Genomic DNA, 17855 nt, shown 5'->3' on the forward strand with positions numbered 1-17855 from the left:
GACAATTGGAAATTTTCCCAGAAGTCGCTATATACACAGATGCATGTGCATATATTGACGGAAAACTATTGATTTATCTTTGCTTGACAAGCAAAGTGTACATATACATAGAGGACTACGGGTTCTATGCACCGTCAGATAAAACATTGTAACAGAATATTTGAAGGGTTGAGTGCAAAAGAAGCCATTCCAAAAGGATCTCATTCCAGAGGGACATCTGCCCAAAATGCAGGATGCTTATATGAGAAAAAAAAAGAAAACCAAAGTTAAGTAATTCAGATTTAATCAAATTTTTAACAGATGACAATATTAACAAGCATTACCTTCTTGTCACTATTAACATGCATCACGAAAGAAGACAATTGAGAAATAACTATTATTCATACTAATACTAAGTCAAGGCTTTGTCACAGTTTATTTCTCAAAAAGATATTGTAGATGAATATGAAGAATGATTTTATCCAACCGGTGAAATTGGTCATAAACTACTGTGCATTACAAAATTTTTGGTTTAGGTCATGTTTTCCATACACAACATGGGGAGAACCAACAATCAAACATGCATGCTGGTGTCATACAGGTTTGTTTACATACTATTTCATGGGTTAAATAAAATCACTCTAGTTGTTCCTTTTTTAATGTTTCATATAAATTTTGGTTACCTTTTTCCTGCTATGATATCCTTTGTTGATAAAATCATCTCGATAAATAAGATACACTGTAAGTGTTTGGAACAAATAAACACTAAGGAGTGATTACTAAATATTCTTTCTAACCACATGAGCAAACCGTAATTAATCTAACTCAAAATTCAAACTTAAATTGCTCATCTAACAAACAAATAGTTAGTTTAAGAAAAAAACTCCTTCAGTTGTACTTAAACATGCAACACTTCCACGGAAATAAACATCTTCAGTACAAATAATTCAAGCAAATAACTTCAGGTGAAATGGTGATTTTTCGGAATTTGTGAAATATAAAGTAGACTACAGTGCACTAATACACAATAAATCCATTCTATCCCTTTACTCACTTGCAACTATTTGGCTCTAATTGTTCAGTACTATTTGACAGATTACAGAAAGTGACTCTTTCTGTCCTTCCAATTTGCCCTTATATACTTTTGAATAAAATAAAGTTGACACCTGATTGAGGAGTCAAGGCTATTTTATTCACCCATTCACTCACAATGGTTGGTAAGATTTCTTTTTTATATGGGTTGCTGTAAACATAAAGATATTCAACAAATTCTTTGCAATTTAAATGTTTGTGTCATTTTTTAAAATTTTACTGCTCTGGAAATGCACTGGATATGAAACTCTGGAACTAAAAAACTCCAAAGGAGGTTTTGTGGACAGATTCATGGGTCTGATGTGAACATGCTTAAGAGGTCACATTCTCTATTGATGTTCTCTGGCCATGTCTAGGTACTATTCACAATTTGGAGCTGGGGAATTTTGGATATAACTTGAATTAAGCATGCTTCAAAACCCAGTTGAAACTGTTAGAGTGAACACATGACCTTTTAGGTGTTTAATTATTAGTATTACACTGTGCCAAATAGCTTTCCTTTACTGATTTTATTTAAAATTATAAAAAGTCTTTCTCCTCAAGTTGCCTCCATTTCCAGTCTCTCCACATTCCATAATGATGCTGTTCTGTAATGCTCAATAAGACCCATCCATCGCTATCAACTTGCTCTAAGATAATTGCCACATCTATCAACTCTTCTGTGGTCTCCTTGGTTCAAAATTCCAAGGCTCTATCCCACTTGTAATGAAAAATCTTTGTCTCAACCTACCCATCCTTACCTGCCTCCAGTAATCAAAATCTACCATTTCTTCTGTTGTCATCACTGCATGGTAACACCCTCTTGGAACATTTATCCCTTTCTCCTTCCTTAGTTTGAAAAGATATTGCTCAGTGATGGCGTTAAGACCTTGGGATACATTCCTTCTTTCAAATAGAGAATCTGTAGGGTTGGAATCTGTGAAGAAAATCAGTCTCCATTAGAAAAGAAACTTTAATGACACTCAGCTGATGAAAGACTGTCTTTACCAAATTGGTACTAAAATGCACATTTGGCCTACTTTCATTAGGTCGGTTGGACCTCTTTGCTAATGAAGTACTACTAACCAAGTGTCAGTATGTTAATGATAATATGCTATGAATTAACTCAAGGGACAATGAAAACAACCTCATCCTTCTCTTGACCCAACAAACAAATTTAGCATAAGGCAATAAAAAAACATCCAAAACTGGTCATCAAAGGACACATAAAACAAAAGTAATAGTGATTATAGTTGTAATAATAATAGTAATAGTAATTATAATAATAATAATATTCCCCTAAACTACTTGGCATGTTACAAAAACATCTCTGCATAGTATAAAATAATGATAATAATAATGATATTCCCCTAAACTACTTAGCATGTTACAAGAACATCTATGCATAGTTTTAAGTAATAATAATAATAATAATAATAATAATAATAATAATAAAGTAAGAGAAAACCTAAACAGAAGAAAACTATAAATCACTCACAAATTCTGCATACCTTATAATAAGCATCTTTGGGAGGCTTGAGGAGCTCAAACAGGACAAAATCTTCATCATCTGGTTCACTAGCTATAAAAAAAAAAGCACACAATGCTTTCATTAGCAAATAACAAAAAACAAACAAGGTTTATAGAGATAAATAATTATGGAACAATGTAGCAAAAAACTCATCTTACAAAAACAAAGAGACAAAGAGTGAAAATGGTCAACATAATTATTAACTAACTTGAATATTGTTTTCATTTGACAGCTCTGTGTCTTTGTCCAGTAGTCGAATGTCTAATGGTGAAAGAGGAGGGGGGGGGAACAAATAGATCATCATTCATATCGTCATAATCCTCCTCAAAATCTCCTGATTCATACTCACCAGAATAAGCAACACCAAAACCAGCAGAAACTTCTTCCATGGTTTTTTCAGGACTAAATGGACTCACTCCTGTTTTGCATTTCTTGATTCCATCTTCCCCTATTATTGCACTGCTGTCTCCACCAGCACAATGCACAAAACAGTATCTGCCAGTTTTTCATAAACATATTTCTGGCATCCATTGAAGCTACAATCTGCTAAACAAAATATAATATTTGTCAATAAGTAATAGCTATCTATGATTGCTACCTTTAACATACATTTATTGATTAACCCTTTATACCTTAACATCAATAGGCATATTCTCCGTACCGTTCTCTATACATTTCCTGAGCTGTTGACAAGGAGAATTTGTTTAAAAATCAAGAGCTTTATAAGTTGTTGATCATTTCCTTGATTCTTGTGACCTTAATGTTTGATTCAGGGGTGATATTGTAAGGAGAAATTAGAGGCTGAACTCTTAGGGGTTAAAGGGTAAAGATTTTTTCTTTCATTAATGTATTGCAAACTGTACATAACTAGTAAAGCAGAACTGATCCTATTTAATGGTTCAGAGATGACCTTTCTACAAGTAACTGGAGTTGAGGCGATGGAAGATATTATTGCATGCTCAGTGTATTGTAGCATGATAGTATTTAAAAGTTTCCTGTTTCTGAATTCCAGCAGTGGATAACTCTTGTATTCCAGCACTGTTATTTTCCAGCCCCTCTCAGCTGTTCTCAGTTTCTTAGCAGGAGTTAACTGTTGTATTCCAGAACTGTTAATTTCCAGCCCCACACAGCTGTTCTGAGATTACCAGCAAGGAATAAATATTCTTTTACAGTACTTACTTGTATTTTCCAGCCCCTGCAAGCTGTACTGTCTTTTTTGTTTTCCAGCTGGAGGTAACTGTTATTTCTAAGCACAATTATTTTCTGGCCTCTCTAGGCTGATTGGAGTTTTCCTGCTCAAGTTAACTATTATTTTCCATAAAACAGAATAATGTTTTAGGACCCAGGACCCAGGCATGAAGCGAAGAAACCTTCCTTGGAAACCTTGGAAACAAGACAATAATGTTTTTAATTGCTCAGATCAAAACCATAAAATTTTATTGTTTGTTAAAAACAATGTTAGATAATGTTAAATGTTGTATAATGTTAAAATTATCAAGGCCAACAGTAATTCTGAACACAAAATTTAATAAATTTGACACCTGTGGAGTATGTAGCATTGCTTATGAATGAGACAAGAATGTGCTTTTAAATTTCCATCATACTTGAATAATGTCTGTGCAAAATTTGAGCTCAGATGTAGTATTTTCAACTTATAAATCTACTCCTAGCAAGTGGCCCTGGCAACCTATCTTTAAATGTAACTGCCAATAAAATAACCCTCCATCTTCATAAAGATCTAAGTAAGCTTTTAAGGCCTTCCTGTCATTTTTTTAAAGCATGGCCTCACAAACTTTTTCTTTTAGCTCCACTGATAAAAAAACATTAGGGAAAGCCAAATAATCAACAAGCACAACTAGTGCTTAAATAACAAGTTGGCAATTGACTGAGACACCATTAGCACCACAATAAAAAAAGCAAGAACCCTTAACTGGCTGAAACTTGCATCATTCAGTTGCATACTATTCTTCCCACATTTTCTAATAAATTAACCTATATTTAGAGGATACCTCTATAACACTGACACTAGGGAAGGTTCTCAGAGAGGTTACCTTTGATACTTTTATAACTATAAAAGTAATAGCTTTCACAGCAGTTTAAAGTGATTTAATTTTCAAAATACAGTTAAATTCTTCACTTATCACACAACAGCTGTGCAAAGCATATCAATTGTAAATAACAAATGTGGAGAGTTACAAATTACTTTCAGTACTTTATAGTGCAAGTAACATGTTCCTTACCAACAATTTTATCTGTTTTATTTCCATTTAGACTCAAGGGGTTGTAACAAAAAAACAAACTCAAATAATTTTACCTCACTTCCTAAAGCAAGAAATCACAAGACTAAACAACAAGTGTAAAAACTTAGACATACTTAGGCTAGAACCCTAATTCAAAAATAAAAAAAACTACCCCCCTGCAAAAAAAAATGTACCACTGTCTTTGGTACCATCCTGGTCCTCCTTTTCTTTTTTTTTTTTTTACTTTTCTTTTCTATCAACTTGCAAACACATACCATGCTTCTTCTTGATGAGAAGAGTTTCCATAAAAACCCAAATAACCAGAAAGAGTATTGGCAGGATAGATAACCAAATGAGTAGTGGTATTGAACTAAAGCTTGTGGCAATTCACCGACCTGACTATTACACCCTATTCTTTTTTCCCCAGGTCTATGTGAACTAGATTTTGAGCACAGAATGCAATACCTCGCCAAACATCTGCTAGGATGACTCACTTAAAAGTGTGCATGATTATCATCTCTTGCTGAGATAGCACACTTCACTTCATTTTTTTTATTACTACACATATGGGGGCTTTGGTAAGATTGTGGAAAGGAGGGACAACATTTGAGCAGCTGGGTGGGACAAAAATGACAGTGTGGCAGCCATTTATTCCCTCTTGGACGACAAAGTCTAGGGAACCTTTCCTTGGAAATTTAAAAGTTTGGATGTCCAAAAGGGTCCATTTTAGGCCACTATTTCTCAAGTTGGCTAAAAATTATATCTGCTACATGGGAGAGTGTCGACACTGATTTAATGAATAGAGTAGCTTTTACAGAATGAACTATATAAACATTATACATAGCAATGTTGTATCATAGATGATGTCTGTGTGGTCTTGTTTGATTTTTACCTTTGCCTTGCTCAAAAATATGAAATTGTGTCCTGAACAACATTACATTTTGGGGCACAGTGCTGTGATTTCTGACACAGTATATTTAAAGTGATAACTGATGGCAAAGGAATTAATTGATTGGTACTTCAATGATGAATGTAGAGCACAGCAATCAATGTAAACCATCATACCAAAAAACATGGTGACTGGTACATTCACCTAGAACTCTTTGCACAAGAAAATCCTGGAACCACTCAAAAATTCAAGCAGAAAAAATTTGAAAAAATTTAAAATTTGCATACATAATGTTGTTGCTTTGTGAAATATTGCTTTCTACATGTGTCTTACCCTAAGAATAAAGGTAAAATGTACAGACACCATCTTTGTCTGTAAGTGGATTGAATCTATTAAATAAACACCAGAAAAAATAATAATATTGATACATTCCCAATAGGCTGAGGGTTTAGTATAGGTATGCTGCGGTTTAGTTTTATCCTTGGTTTAATTATTTTACTTTTAATAGAGGCCAAATTGATAGTGACATATCATCTCACTATAACTTAGGCTAGGAGCTAAATTTTATCTTTTTTTACACAAAATGCATTTTTCATTCATATATCATTCACAAAACCAAAGGAAACTGATTTTTACACCTAGGACAAAAATTAAGCACAACACATACCTTTTCATAACTAGTGCATAATTTGCTAAGAAAATGTATACAATAGAGCTTACCACCTCATCGGAACTTTTGTTTACTTTGCTTTGCTGATGGTTCTTATCCATGCCTGTATGAATGGGTGAAAGGATTGGTATTTTCTTCACAAAGATAGTTGCAGAGAGTGTCTCCATTGATATATGGATCACCAAACACTCACAATGAATGTCAACAAGACGAAGTTCTTGCTAACAAGTGTAGGAGCAATAATCACTAATAATGGGCAATAGTCTGTATTGAATTAAGTATTCATTTGTGCATGAATTAGTATTTTTTTCATTTTAATGTTTGTAACACACAATTGAAAAAGTATGTAAAATGTGGTAATTTAGTTCAAGGGGCTTTCTTCTAAAAAGATCAAAAGAAAGAAAGTGGCAATGTCAGCCACTGATTTAAATAGAAACGCACATATTATTAAGTGTAGAGTAATTTTGCTGCAAATTTGTGCCCTTCTGGGTGAGCAAAGAGATCGAATGATGACCCAACTGTTACTTGCTGGAGAGCATAAGGAGCCAGCACCCTATCCTTTATAAGAGACCTGATCTTCATCATATGTGTAAGCAGTTTGTAAGTTAACTTTCTAGGATATGTGAAGTTTAACATCGACCATACATCCAATCTGAATTTTTGCGTAGCCCCATACATTTACAATGAATACATGTCTTCCACTGTACCCATAATAGCCATCAGTGTAAACACTATGAGATTGCTACATGTAACATAATACAAATTATTATGAGGCTGGAAGAAAATCACAAGAGATCTGTCCTGTTTTTTAATCGTGTGATATCTAGTGTTGCATGTCCCAAACAAAATGAAAAAGTCAGTCCTCGACACAGAAGGATTCAATGAATCCAGGTATCATGCAGCTACATGAAATCTACTGGAATTTAGCACAAAACTTGAACGCGATCTTTGAAGAATGGTTGTAATATTTAAAATTAAAAAAAATACTAGCATGAAGTGCAACGAAAACCTTACCTTATTGTACGAGCTCCAACAGAAAAGTAAGGAAAGCCATGAGGCAATGTCAAATAGACCTTTTTACAGTACTAGCGACTAAATACAGGAATGGCTCCGACCTGTAATTGGATGATAAACACAGTAAAAGATGAAATAACAATGCGAGTGAAAACACCGATCGGCGTTTTCACATTGCTATCTCATCGTTCCGCTTCGAGATACGCGGTTAACAATAGTCACGGGCAAGGAGTTAAAATATAACTTATTAACTTTTACTATTTTTATCATCCAATCACAGATCGGAGCCATTCTGTAATGGCCGTCATCTTGGAATTCCAAAACCTGAGGAAGGCTGGGGAGATGGATAAAGTCTTACCAAGGGGGTGGTGATAGGTTAATATCAACCATGACGGCTCGATCTGGAAATCTGTCAATAGTTCTTGTAAGCTATTAACTAGCACCTCCTAATTAGATTAGATGACAAATACTTCAGAGATATAATGATGAAAATGCGCAGCAACGCTATGAGAATTTTGATTGTTATTTAGCTCGCTGCACTAACACACGTTGTGGCCGAGGTAGACCCGTGTTCGTGCAGGAAGGAGTCGAATCAGGTCATGTTCATTTCTTTTCCCCATCCCTCCCGTCCCTACCCAGTCTGATACATTCCTTGGTCCCACTCCATCACAACTCTTCCGGCTTTTTCTAAGTTCCGCTATGGCTGGCTGCAAGCTGTTACGATATGTTTGTTTGTTCCTTCTTGGATATGTAGGAGCAGTCACTGCTACCTGTGAGAAGACAAGTGACTGTTCTTGCCGCATGAGTGATGGCAAAGTCTTGAACTTGGAGTCACTGCAGGGTAAAAACCCAGGTCCCAGGTAAAATTCCGTCGATCGAACAACTTTCACTTTTTATACTCTAAAATTTAATAATTTAAGAGAGTATTAAGAGTTAAATGACTGTTCTTGCGCCAGCGTTGCGTTAACCGACAGTTTTGAACAATCGGCAGAGGAATATTTCGTCTCAAAATTATTCGTTGTAGGGCACTCTTTGTGACAGGAACTTAGCGACATGTACGAAGTGTTTGGTTCACAGCGATCGCAAGATCTCAGACGAATGCACGCCCTTATCGGGTGGTACGGCCGCAATGCCCAAAATAGTATGTAATATGTTGTGGTTCAAGGAAATTCCTATGTACACGTACACACATGAACCCACTCATGTCAAGGACTCAGTCAGTGGAAAATCTACAGGGTAATGGGAAGCTGGGTCTTCTGTAATTTTGAAATAAAATAAACCGGGAAGGGCAGGCTAAACGTAGAGAGGTTATCATGGAAAATGTGTACAGGTATTTATATGGCATAATTTGAGATAGATTAAGTGGCACTGTTGCTTGCAAAGGACTGCATGCTGGATTGATGAACTTCATGATTCTGTCCATAGATCAATGTCAGTATCATGGCAACTCTACTTCTACCCCTCCCCTAACCTAACCGCAGTCAGCTAATAACAAGTTAGGGGTATTGTTGGTTTAGGGGAAGGGTGGGTGGGATAATGGAATTGATACATTAATCCCTGTACACTTCATGTCTCGAATACTTTGAACAAATTACAATTTGCTAGTATTTATGGTCATGATGGGGAGAGGGGGGGATCTGAGTAGAGAATGATTGCTGATTTGATTCCATGGAGGAAATATTACACAAATGTGAATTATTCCTTGCAGTCCATAACACTAGGTGATCCAATAATGTTTCGGAAGGAAGGCATCCAAACTTTGATTTGGTAAACATAGAGTTCTTCATTTGTTTTCTAGGAATTTACTTATTAAACAACTCGTGCCCCCTTCCCTTAATTCACTCAAGGTTACATGCCATATGTCATTAGGTCAACTTTTTCATCATGTGTATAATATTTGAATGCTGGTCAATGCTTCTGGTTTGCAATTATAGGCAATGGTGTGTTTCACACCTAAGTATGCAATGTCTAGTTGCTACAAACATACATACAGACAGAGGTTTGTTTGTAGCAACTAGTTGTTAAAAACACTATGTCTGTAATTTGTATTTGAAATACGATAATAAGTGAATTAAAAAAAAAAACTAGCTGCTACAACATCTAGGAAACAAAAGTCAGCCAATTGAATAGTAAGTTGTAATTCAATCATTGCAAGAATTGTGGTGTCAGATAAGACATGATTTAAAACCTACAAATCTTATGTGAGGTGGCTCAGGATCCTTCACACACCGCTTCCTCTGGATCTACCACTGCTAAACTCAGAGAATTCATGCAGCACAAGTTTGAATTTGTAACTAAGTGGTGTGATGTGGCAGTAAATTATTGGTATGTGATCCTGCTGAAGGCTGGTGAATTTAGCTAAAAATGTCGGTGAAGGAGATCATCTTATTTGACTCTTCATTAGTAGTTAAATTTTGTACTATGAAAGGATATCTGCATTTGAATAGACTATAAATCAATATACTTGTACATAATAATCATATGGTGAATTGGCATGCATTTTGATTTGTGTGTGAGATCTTTTTGAGATCTATCAGTGGACAGACACATACCGTAATTTCCGGTCGATTACCCGCACGGCCGATTACCCGCACCGGCCGATTATTGCATACGGCGAAAACAAAAGTCAACGGATTACCCGCACCGGTGGATAACCCGCACGTTGTTATTCAACTTTTTCGGTGGCGAAAACGTGACATTAAGGCGATACATTTCAGTCTTTCGATTCAGACACGTGCACAATTCTGTGTCAATATTAGCTTTATTAGCGGCAATTTCTCAAAAAAATCGATATCTCCTGTTCTACTGGGCCTAACAAGTCCCTTAAAACGGGAAAATTCTCTTTAGCTCAAGCTAGTGAAAACTGGAAATTTGTTACTGATGCGCCGGATATCCTTGGATTATTTTTGTCACCATCAAGGTTTTGTTTTCACGCGTGCCGATAAAAATTTGTTTGTCACGCAACTAATTATGCGTGAAATAAACTCGAGTTGGCATCATGTTTTCGTGCCGCTTTGTGGCACTTTTGATACAATAAAATTCATTTGAGAGGTGGAAACGCAGGTAGGTGAGAAATTTTTTCAATTCAACTTCCAGAAGAATTTAAAATTGTCACATAACCCGCACCTCCCTATTACCCGCAGTGGCGCGGATTTAATGCAAAATCAACAGATTACCCGCGGGTAATCGACCGGAAATTACGGTAAATGATGTGACCAGTAAAAATGTTTTGCTTTTTTGTTATGTAAAATTAATAGATGCCATTTTGCTGTGTGTCTGTTCAGTAATTTATCTTAGAAGACTCCTAGTGTGAATATCAGTGTTACCTTGGGCTGTGTCTGATGTGTGCCACTTTTTTGTTCTCTCTATGGTTTGATGTCATCTGTGATCTTTTACTGAACAGATCCATGGCACCATGGAATTTACATACATGCATGTTTCACTTTTTGTGTCAGTTCAGTGATGATATATAAATTATGCTCTCTATTATAATGCAGCTTCACTGACATGAAGGATAAAGACGACCCACCAAATTCATATAGCTGGAATCCCTGCACAAAGTTCAGTCAAGAGAATGGTTGTCAATATACTTTGGTGAGTCATTTTCAACTTGATTTTGAATTTGATAAACTAGAATTTTGCAACTCTAGTTTAAATTGCATACTCCTATGTAGCTATCTGCCATTAAGTCAGCTTTGTTAAAAGAAAAGAAAGTAAGTAGTTCATCTGTTAAATTAATCTGGCCAACAGTGGCACAAATTGACCAGACATTGACCTGTAAAATACAATCACAATTTTTGTTCCAATGGTAACCTTTCAGTAGCCAACAATCAGTAGAAGGTAGCTGTTCTTCACAACTACCTATGTTGGTTGCAAATGAAAGTAAGGGGTTGGAAGGTATATATCCTCTCCCCTTGGAGGTAACTTTTAGATTTTCATTAATTATTGATAAAAACCTGTTTATGTCCACAATTGTATTAAATCAAACATTTGATTGAGTGTTAGGTGTAATTCTGAATAATGATTGAAAAAACCAGACTGTGGTATGTTATAGGTTTAAGTTAGACTCTCCTTGCATGTCTAAAGCTATGTTAACCTACTTATTAACCTGATTTCATAAGTGTTGCATCTCCTTAGTGATTCTATTCCCCATCTTTTGCCTTTCTTTACATTTTTTTTAGCTATGCCAGAAAGCAGGTGGTAAATATTACCCAGTTGCAAAGGAAGTGAGCAGCTTTGATGAAAACAGTGATGGTGGCATAAGTATAATATACGCTTCAGTTACCGTTACATCACCATCAACATTCACAAGGTAACTGGTCATGACTTAGAATTTACTTTGATTTAGAAATTTGATTTTATTTACCCAACAAAATATTGTGACATGCAAATCAAGGATAAAAGTGATCATGTGATAGCATTTACAAAAACCTTCATGTGGCTTAGACAGTATGCATGCTATTTGATTTCTTTTAAAAGACTAATTTATTATAGTTTTACATAGTATTACTGAGATTTACACTCTGAAAAGACACAAAATAGATTTTCATTCATTTCAAGAAGTGAATCAGATGGCCCATATTGCCTTTTTCATGTGGGAGGTAAACGTTACATCTAATCATGATCAATTAATAAACCTTTAACTTGAATTTGTTTAAGAATATATTGCCATTTAAGTCTGTTGGTAGTAGTGGTTGCACAATTTTTGGTTTGTTTCAGAAATCTCACTTGTTCACTATGCTCACTTGTTTGATTATTAATTTTTATGATACTACCTACTTGTGAGTATTTATTAAAATATATTTACTATATGGGCAGACTCTCCATGAAACCACTGGAACACAAGTTAAAGGATGTAATCTTGCCAAACTTTTCCTTGTGTTGCTTCACCTGAAAAAATATAGGAAGACTACTTATCCTACTGATTCAGGGCACAGGTATTTGCCGGCTGTTACAGAGACAGCTGTTGTTATGATAAAGTTCAGACTTTTGTTGGGTCTTAATTTGCTAAGATGAAATTTTAGTCTCAAATACTTCGCCAGTAAGCTGGGATCCAAAGTCACAGTGTAAATTAGAGCACTCTTCAGGGCTGTCAGAGGCTCTTCAGTGCATTTATGTTTATAAAGTAAGGTAAGAATGATGGCAATTAATGTAGATGTAATGCGCAGGTGAAAATTTCTTTTCCTGGATTGATATTTGTGTAATACAAATCAATAAATATTATTATTATTACTATTATTGTCATTATTGTTGTATTTCTTTTCAGAAAAGCAACCATTAAGTTGAAGTGTGACCAATCTCAAAAAAAAGGAACGTTTAGTCCATTTGTTGAGGACAAAATAAATTCTACAGCGTCATCTTATGTAAGTACCAGGCCTATTTGGAGTGTATGACTATGTGCTTCTATTGCCAATTGAGAAAGAGATTCATGCACACTCAAAGGATTGAAATCACATCGATGTTCATTTTCTGATATGGGGCACCAAATTGCCATGACTCTTTCAGCTTCGTTTGTAGTGCATCTATTTATTTTGCTCTTTTTTGTTCTGTAATGTTTATCTCAGACCTCCTTGTATATTCCCTTCTCTTTGTTATTCAAATGTCTGTTTGGTTTAACCCTTTAACCCCTAAGCGTGACTAGCATCTAATTTCCCCTCACAAATCAACCCAGAATCAAACATTTAGGTCATAAGAATAAAGGAAATGATCACCAACTAAAGAAGCTCTTGATTGCTAAACTAATTCTCCTCCTCGGCATCTTAGGAAATGTTCAGAGAACAGTATGAAGAATATGCATACTGATGTTAGGGTGCAAAGGGTTATAAATATACTGAACTGTTCTGGTTTCCTTTCTCCATAGACAGCAACGTTTTCTACCAAATATGCTTGTTTCGAGAGTGGAGGACTAAGTACTGGCAGTATTCTTCTCATAGTGTACGTAAGGCGACTCAGCATCCGTAACTCAACCTTGCAGCTTAGATAAAATTAAATGCATTTATGCAATGAATAAAGGGGTTAATTCTCTAACTAAAATGAGATGCTGCGTCTTTGGGGAAGTGTAACAACTGAAGGTATTGATGACGTCATCATAAACAACGTTATTGAATTTAGGTAGCATGTTGCTATGGATGTTTACATTTCATGTAATAGATCAAGGAAGACGCCAAAATGTTGTAAGAACTTCAGTAACACATTTGGCTGGGCCTCGTGTGCCACATTTTTGTTATTACCATATTTTGACGTCGGTTTATTACTAGACAGACATACGGAAACACGGAATCTCTTTGTTAAACAACCTTGTCTCCCTGGGGTGGACGGTGTTTCAAAATGGCATCGTTAGCAGTTTTGGAAAAATGTTCCGTGAATTCTGACCTTTCTGTTCAAAGGGATCCTGAGTTAAAATAATTCAATGCCGACCTTAGAATATTTAGTTTGGGGGATTTCTATATTAAGTAATAATGTTTGCTGTTTCTCTTGTAGGTTCTTTCCATTGGTACTAATCTATTTCATCGCGGGGTTGTTATATAATAAAATTCATAAGGGTGTCAGCAGTTTTCCTGAAATGATCCCTAATCATTCTTTCTGGGGCGATGTCCCATTTTTAGTCAAGGTGAGTCTAGAGTTTATGGTAAGATGAGTGAAATCTTTGAAATGTTTCCTTTTGTTGTTTTCTTTGTTTGTTTGGTTCCTTTTTTGTGTTTTCTCTTTGTGGGTCATTTAAACACATGCATTCTACTGAGGTTCGACCTCCATAATGAAAATGCTGCCATTTGTGTCGAAAATTTTATAGCCTCTTTATTCAAGTCACTGGTAGCCCTCTAAATAACGCAGAGCAAATGAACAAAAAACTGAGCTAAACAGCCCTAAACCAGCCCGGAAAACCCACATGATGCAAGGAACGAGGAACGTTTTGTTTTCGTTAAAAACTAAGGGTGCAACCGTTCATTTCCATACAAATCTTTATATTAAATATGTGCATATTTACGGAGGTTTATTCTGCAAGCTTGGGTGACCTGTGGTTGAAATAAATGAGCCGCTTACTCGAGAAAATCCTGTCTAATTGCATACGAAACGATTGTATTTTTGTTTTGTTTTGTTTTATTTTAAATTTTCTTTCAAACCTTTATAAAATGGCTTTAGATTTTAAATTTCTTGAAATGAAAATGTTATTTTAAATGCTTAGATTTGGTCAAAATGTTCAGGCGATTTTGTGTCCGAAGTCAACGGCCCGCACTGAATCAAACCGAACGTGCCCTGTATCCATTTTCAACTTTGAGATATCACTAATAATCGAGATGATGTCTTTTCCCAAATGTGTGTCTTGAAATAAATCATATTCTGTATGTGAGGATGACATTAAAAAGACAAGATCTTCAGAAGTTAATTGCAACGATATCACTGCGGAAAACTTGATAACTTTAGGAAAGTCTGGTATCAACCAGGAACAAACCATTACCTTTCAGTTTTCGTCTAAGTGCTATTATCAACTGGGCCTCAAAGCCTCATGTTGGTAGCACGGCAAATCTATGGGGATATTCCTTCCTTATGATAGAATCTACCTCATTTCTCTTTACATTGATCTTAAGTGTTGTCATGACATAGCTAGTAAATTTGTCTAATCAAATTCAATTGCGTGAGCGTGGTTCATATTCCTATTGTGCACGCTCATGACTTCAGCAAGCAAATCCCTCGAGAAAAAAATTTTCCGTCGGGTTGAAAATGTTATCAAACAATTGGTTCATACGTCAGCTGTGCGTTCATCGAGATATATAGCACTTAGGAAGTTTAGAGAGCACTCAAGAAGCTAAAGTTGCTCGAGGCGTGGCCGAGAGCAACTCTTACGCATCTTTCGTGCTCTCCAAACTTCCCGCTTGCTTCATATCTCGATGAACGCACGCTGACGTGTGAACCAATTGTTAATTGACCCGTGAAGACTGATTCGTCACTTTTTACTGTCCGTTTCCCCTTTTCTTTTACAGGATGGCTGTGTTTTGACATTTCAGGGAATAGCTGGCTGTTGTAGACGTGTGTCTATGAAGTTCAAAGGGGACTCCTATGCTGAAATATAAGATTATACTTAAATTTCTTTTCTTTTTTTTTTACTGTAGTGATAACATTTGCGAATTATTATGTGACTTACGCGCAGGGTAATGAACGCGATAAGTTAAGACTTTTTATGCGTTGCTTTTGTGGTCAGCCTAGAAGATTAAGTTAGGGTTTAGGAAAAAAATGCCGTTAAACATTTTTTTTTGTAGCTCAGTGGCCCCGCTTTTGTGATTCTGTAGCAGCCTTGCTACTTTTAAGAAACGACTCAAAACATTTCTTTTCAGGAGAGCGTTCAGTACTCATTTATAATGCCCAATTTATTGTAAATTACTTATGGATATTTGCGTAGTCTTAGCACTGTATACATGTTTAATTGTTATTATTATTATTATTATTATTATTATTATCATTATTATTACTATTATTATTATTGTTAATATCATTATTTAAAATAATTAGGGACCGCTCATTATCTGTTGGGGGGGGGGGGGGTCGGAGAATTTTGCTTGTTGCCGAGGGTACAGCAATAGATCTCAAAAGACGTCAAAATGTAGGAAGTATATTGGTGACACACTCGGCTGCGCCTTGTGTACCAATTTTTTTTTTATTCTTGTCCCATTTTCCAACTACTAGTTCAGTAGTGTTAATAGCTGCGAGGATCGCTTATATCTCATTTCTTCACCGCAGTGCACATGTATAATTTTCATATATTTCCAGTAATTATTCACCACTTGGAAGGTTTATTTGGATCCAACATTATAACCAGCTCCCAGTTAGCTTGTTAGCTCAGCTGGTAGAGCGCTGCACCGGTATCGCAGTGGTCATGGATTTAAATCCCTTACGAGCCTGAATTTTTTTCTGTTCTCATTTCAACTACTAGTTCAGTAGTGTTCATAGCTGCGACGATCGCTTATATCTCAAATCTGCAATCTAATACTGAACAGGGTAATTGAGTTGCTAATGTGAATTGAGCTTCAAAGCTGACGCATCGAGTGTTAGCCCTCCGTCTAGGCGGATCATAATCTCCAGCACCTCAGTTTCTTTTCTTTACTGAACAACTCATGGCGTCAGGGAATTCATGAGAAAGAAGTGGCTTGTATACCAACCTTTTCTATTTCCTTGTATCCTAGTGGTAAAGGCACGAACGGAGCCAAAGTGAAAGACCCAAGTCTGCCATATCTACCCATACCTTATCTGATACCCCACCTCGTGGGTTGGGAACAGGGTCAATGAGAGAGAGAGAGAGAGAGAGAGAGAGAGAGAGAGAGAGAGAGAGAGAGAGAGAGAGAGAGAGAGAGAGAGAGAGAGAGAGAGAGAGAGAGAGAGAGAGAGAGCGCTCTTTTTTCACATTCGAATAGCTACTGAAACGACCAAATAGCGTGTAGAATAGGTGGGATCGAAGATGCTATGCAATCTGGGCCGAATTTACTTCATACCGCATGTGGATAGGACGTCAAAATGACGGTCAAGTTCGTATATATACCGGATTATATGTCTGAAATATTCCACGCTATGAATAGTTACGAATGACCGCCATCTTGGAATTCCAAAACCTAAGGAAGGCTGGGGAGATGGATAAACTCTTACCAAGGGGGTGGTGATAGGTTAATATCAAATATGGCGGCTGTCAATAGTTCTTTTAAGCTATTAACTAGCACCTGAAAGAGATTAGATGACAAATACTTCAGAGATATAATAACGAAAATGCTCAGCAACGTTATAGGAAAAGTTTCCGAACAGCCCCATACTTCATTATGCATACAGTCCTTTGTTAGAAGAAAACAATAGCGCAAATAATAGATTACCTTTGGGACTATTTGCTTTGTTTTCAAGAAGTTGAATTTTTTTTTACGTCTTTGTTCAAACCTTCAAAAAATCGCCGTTTTTTAATAAAAAATTGCGCTTAATCGAGCGCTTATTTAAAATATTTAACAGGCAAATAAAAAATGGCTATGCTTTATGAAATCTATAAATAAAAACAGCTTAAATTCCGCCTCATATTAGCCTCAAAATTGTTGTTTTTGAAAGCAAACATTCGTAATGCCGTCACGAAAACAAGTTTTGTCTAAAGAACATCTGACGCCTCCCCGCTACCATAGACTTAAGTTAATATATTCACACCTACTGCCTCATTGTCCCTCATTAATACATCCAAACCCATTGTAATTTTCGCTTTTTCTCACCTATTATATAACTAGTTATAGTTCTCACTAGAGCTACCCCCGCCCTACAGTACCATTTTCTTTTTTTTTTTTGAGTTGGGCTTGTTGTTTACAGTTGTAAAGACGCCGATCCTAAAAGTCCTCGCGCGCGTGTCTTTTTACTGGCAGCCCCTGACCATTTGCGGGAAAAACGTTGATACCTTGCGGCCGTGCAGGCGATCAAATCGAGATTTTTTCTGGTTATGATCTACCG

The 17855-nt window shown here is 36.1% G+C and overlaps 1 protein-coding gene and 1 long non-coding RNA gene across 7 annotated transcripts; one reads left to right on the forward strand and one right to left on the reverse strand.

The window, feature by feature from the left end:
* Nucleotides 1-266: 266 nt before the first annotated feature.
* Nucleotides 267-7610, reverse strand: LOC149039828 (uncharacterized). Of its 5 annotated transcripts, none has more exons than XR_016179681.1 (6): nt 7395-7610; nt 6431-6483; nt 3761-3964; nt 2931-3124; nt 2562-2632; nt 267-1987 (listed from the first exon to the last, which is right to left on the reverse strand). It is a non-coding gene; the product is annotated as an uncharacterized LOC149039828 (long non-coding RNA). The 5 variants fall into 5 exon arrangements; XR_016179680.1 differs by having other exon boundaries at nt 2931-3127; XR_016179679.1 differs by lacking the exon at nt 7395-7610 and having other exon boundaries at nt 2931-3127; nt 4822-6483.
* Nucleotides 7611-7767: 157 nt separating this feature from the next.
* On the forward strand, nt 7768-17438 carry LOC149039829 (uncharacterized). Of its 2 annotated transcripts, XM_089182103.1 has the most exons (8): nt 8063-8254; nt 8419-8630; nt 10892-10988; nt 11576-11706; nt 12661-12757; nt 13255-13328; nt 13875-14004; nt 15374-17438. In XM_089182103.1, the coding sequence occupies exons 2-8, from the start codon at nt 8524-8526 to the stop codon at nt 15461-15463; spliced, it is 726 nt and encodes a 241-aa protein (XP_089038229.1). In that variant the 5' UTR covers nt 8063-8254; nt 8419-8523; the 3' UTR covers nt 15464-17438. The 2 variants fall into 2 exon arrangements, with proteins under 2 accessions (XP_089038228.1, XP_089038229.1); XM_089182102.1 differs by lacking the exon at nt 8419-8630 and having other exon boundaries at nt 7768-8254.
* Nucleotides 17439-17855: the final 417 nt, after the last annotated feature.

The sequence above is a fragment of the Pocillopora damicornis genome, chromosome 9 (genome assembly GCF_964200805.1).
Source record: "Pocillopora damicornis chromosome 9, jaPocDami1.2, whole genome shotgun sequence".
In the NCBI taxonomy this organism is placed as follows: Eukaryota; Metazoa; Cnidaria; class Anthozoa; order Scleractinia; family Pocilloporidae; genus Pocillopora; species Pocillopora damicornis.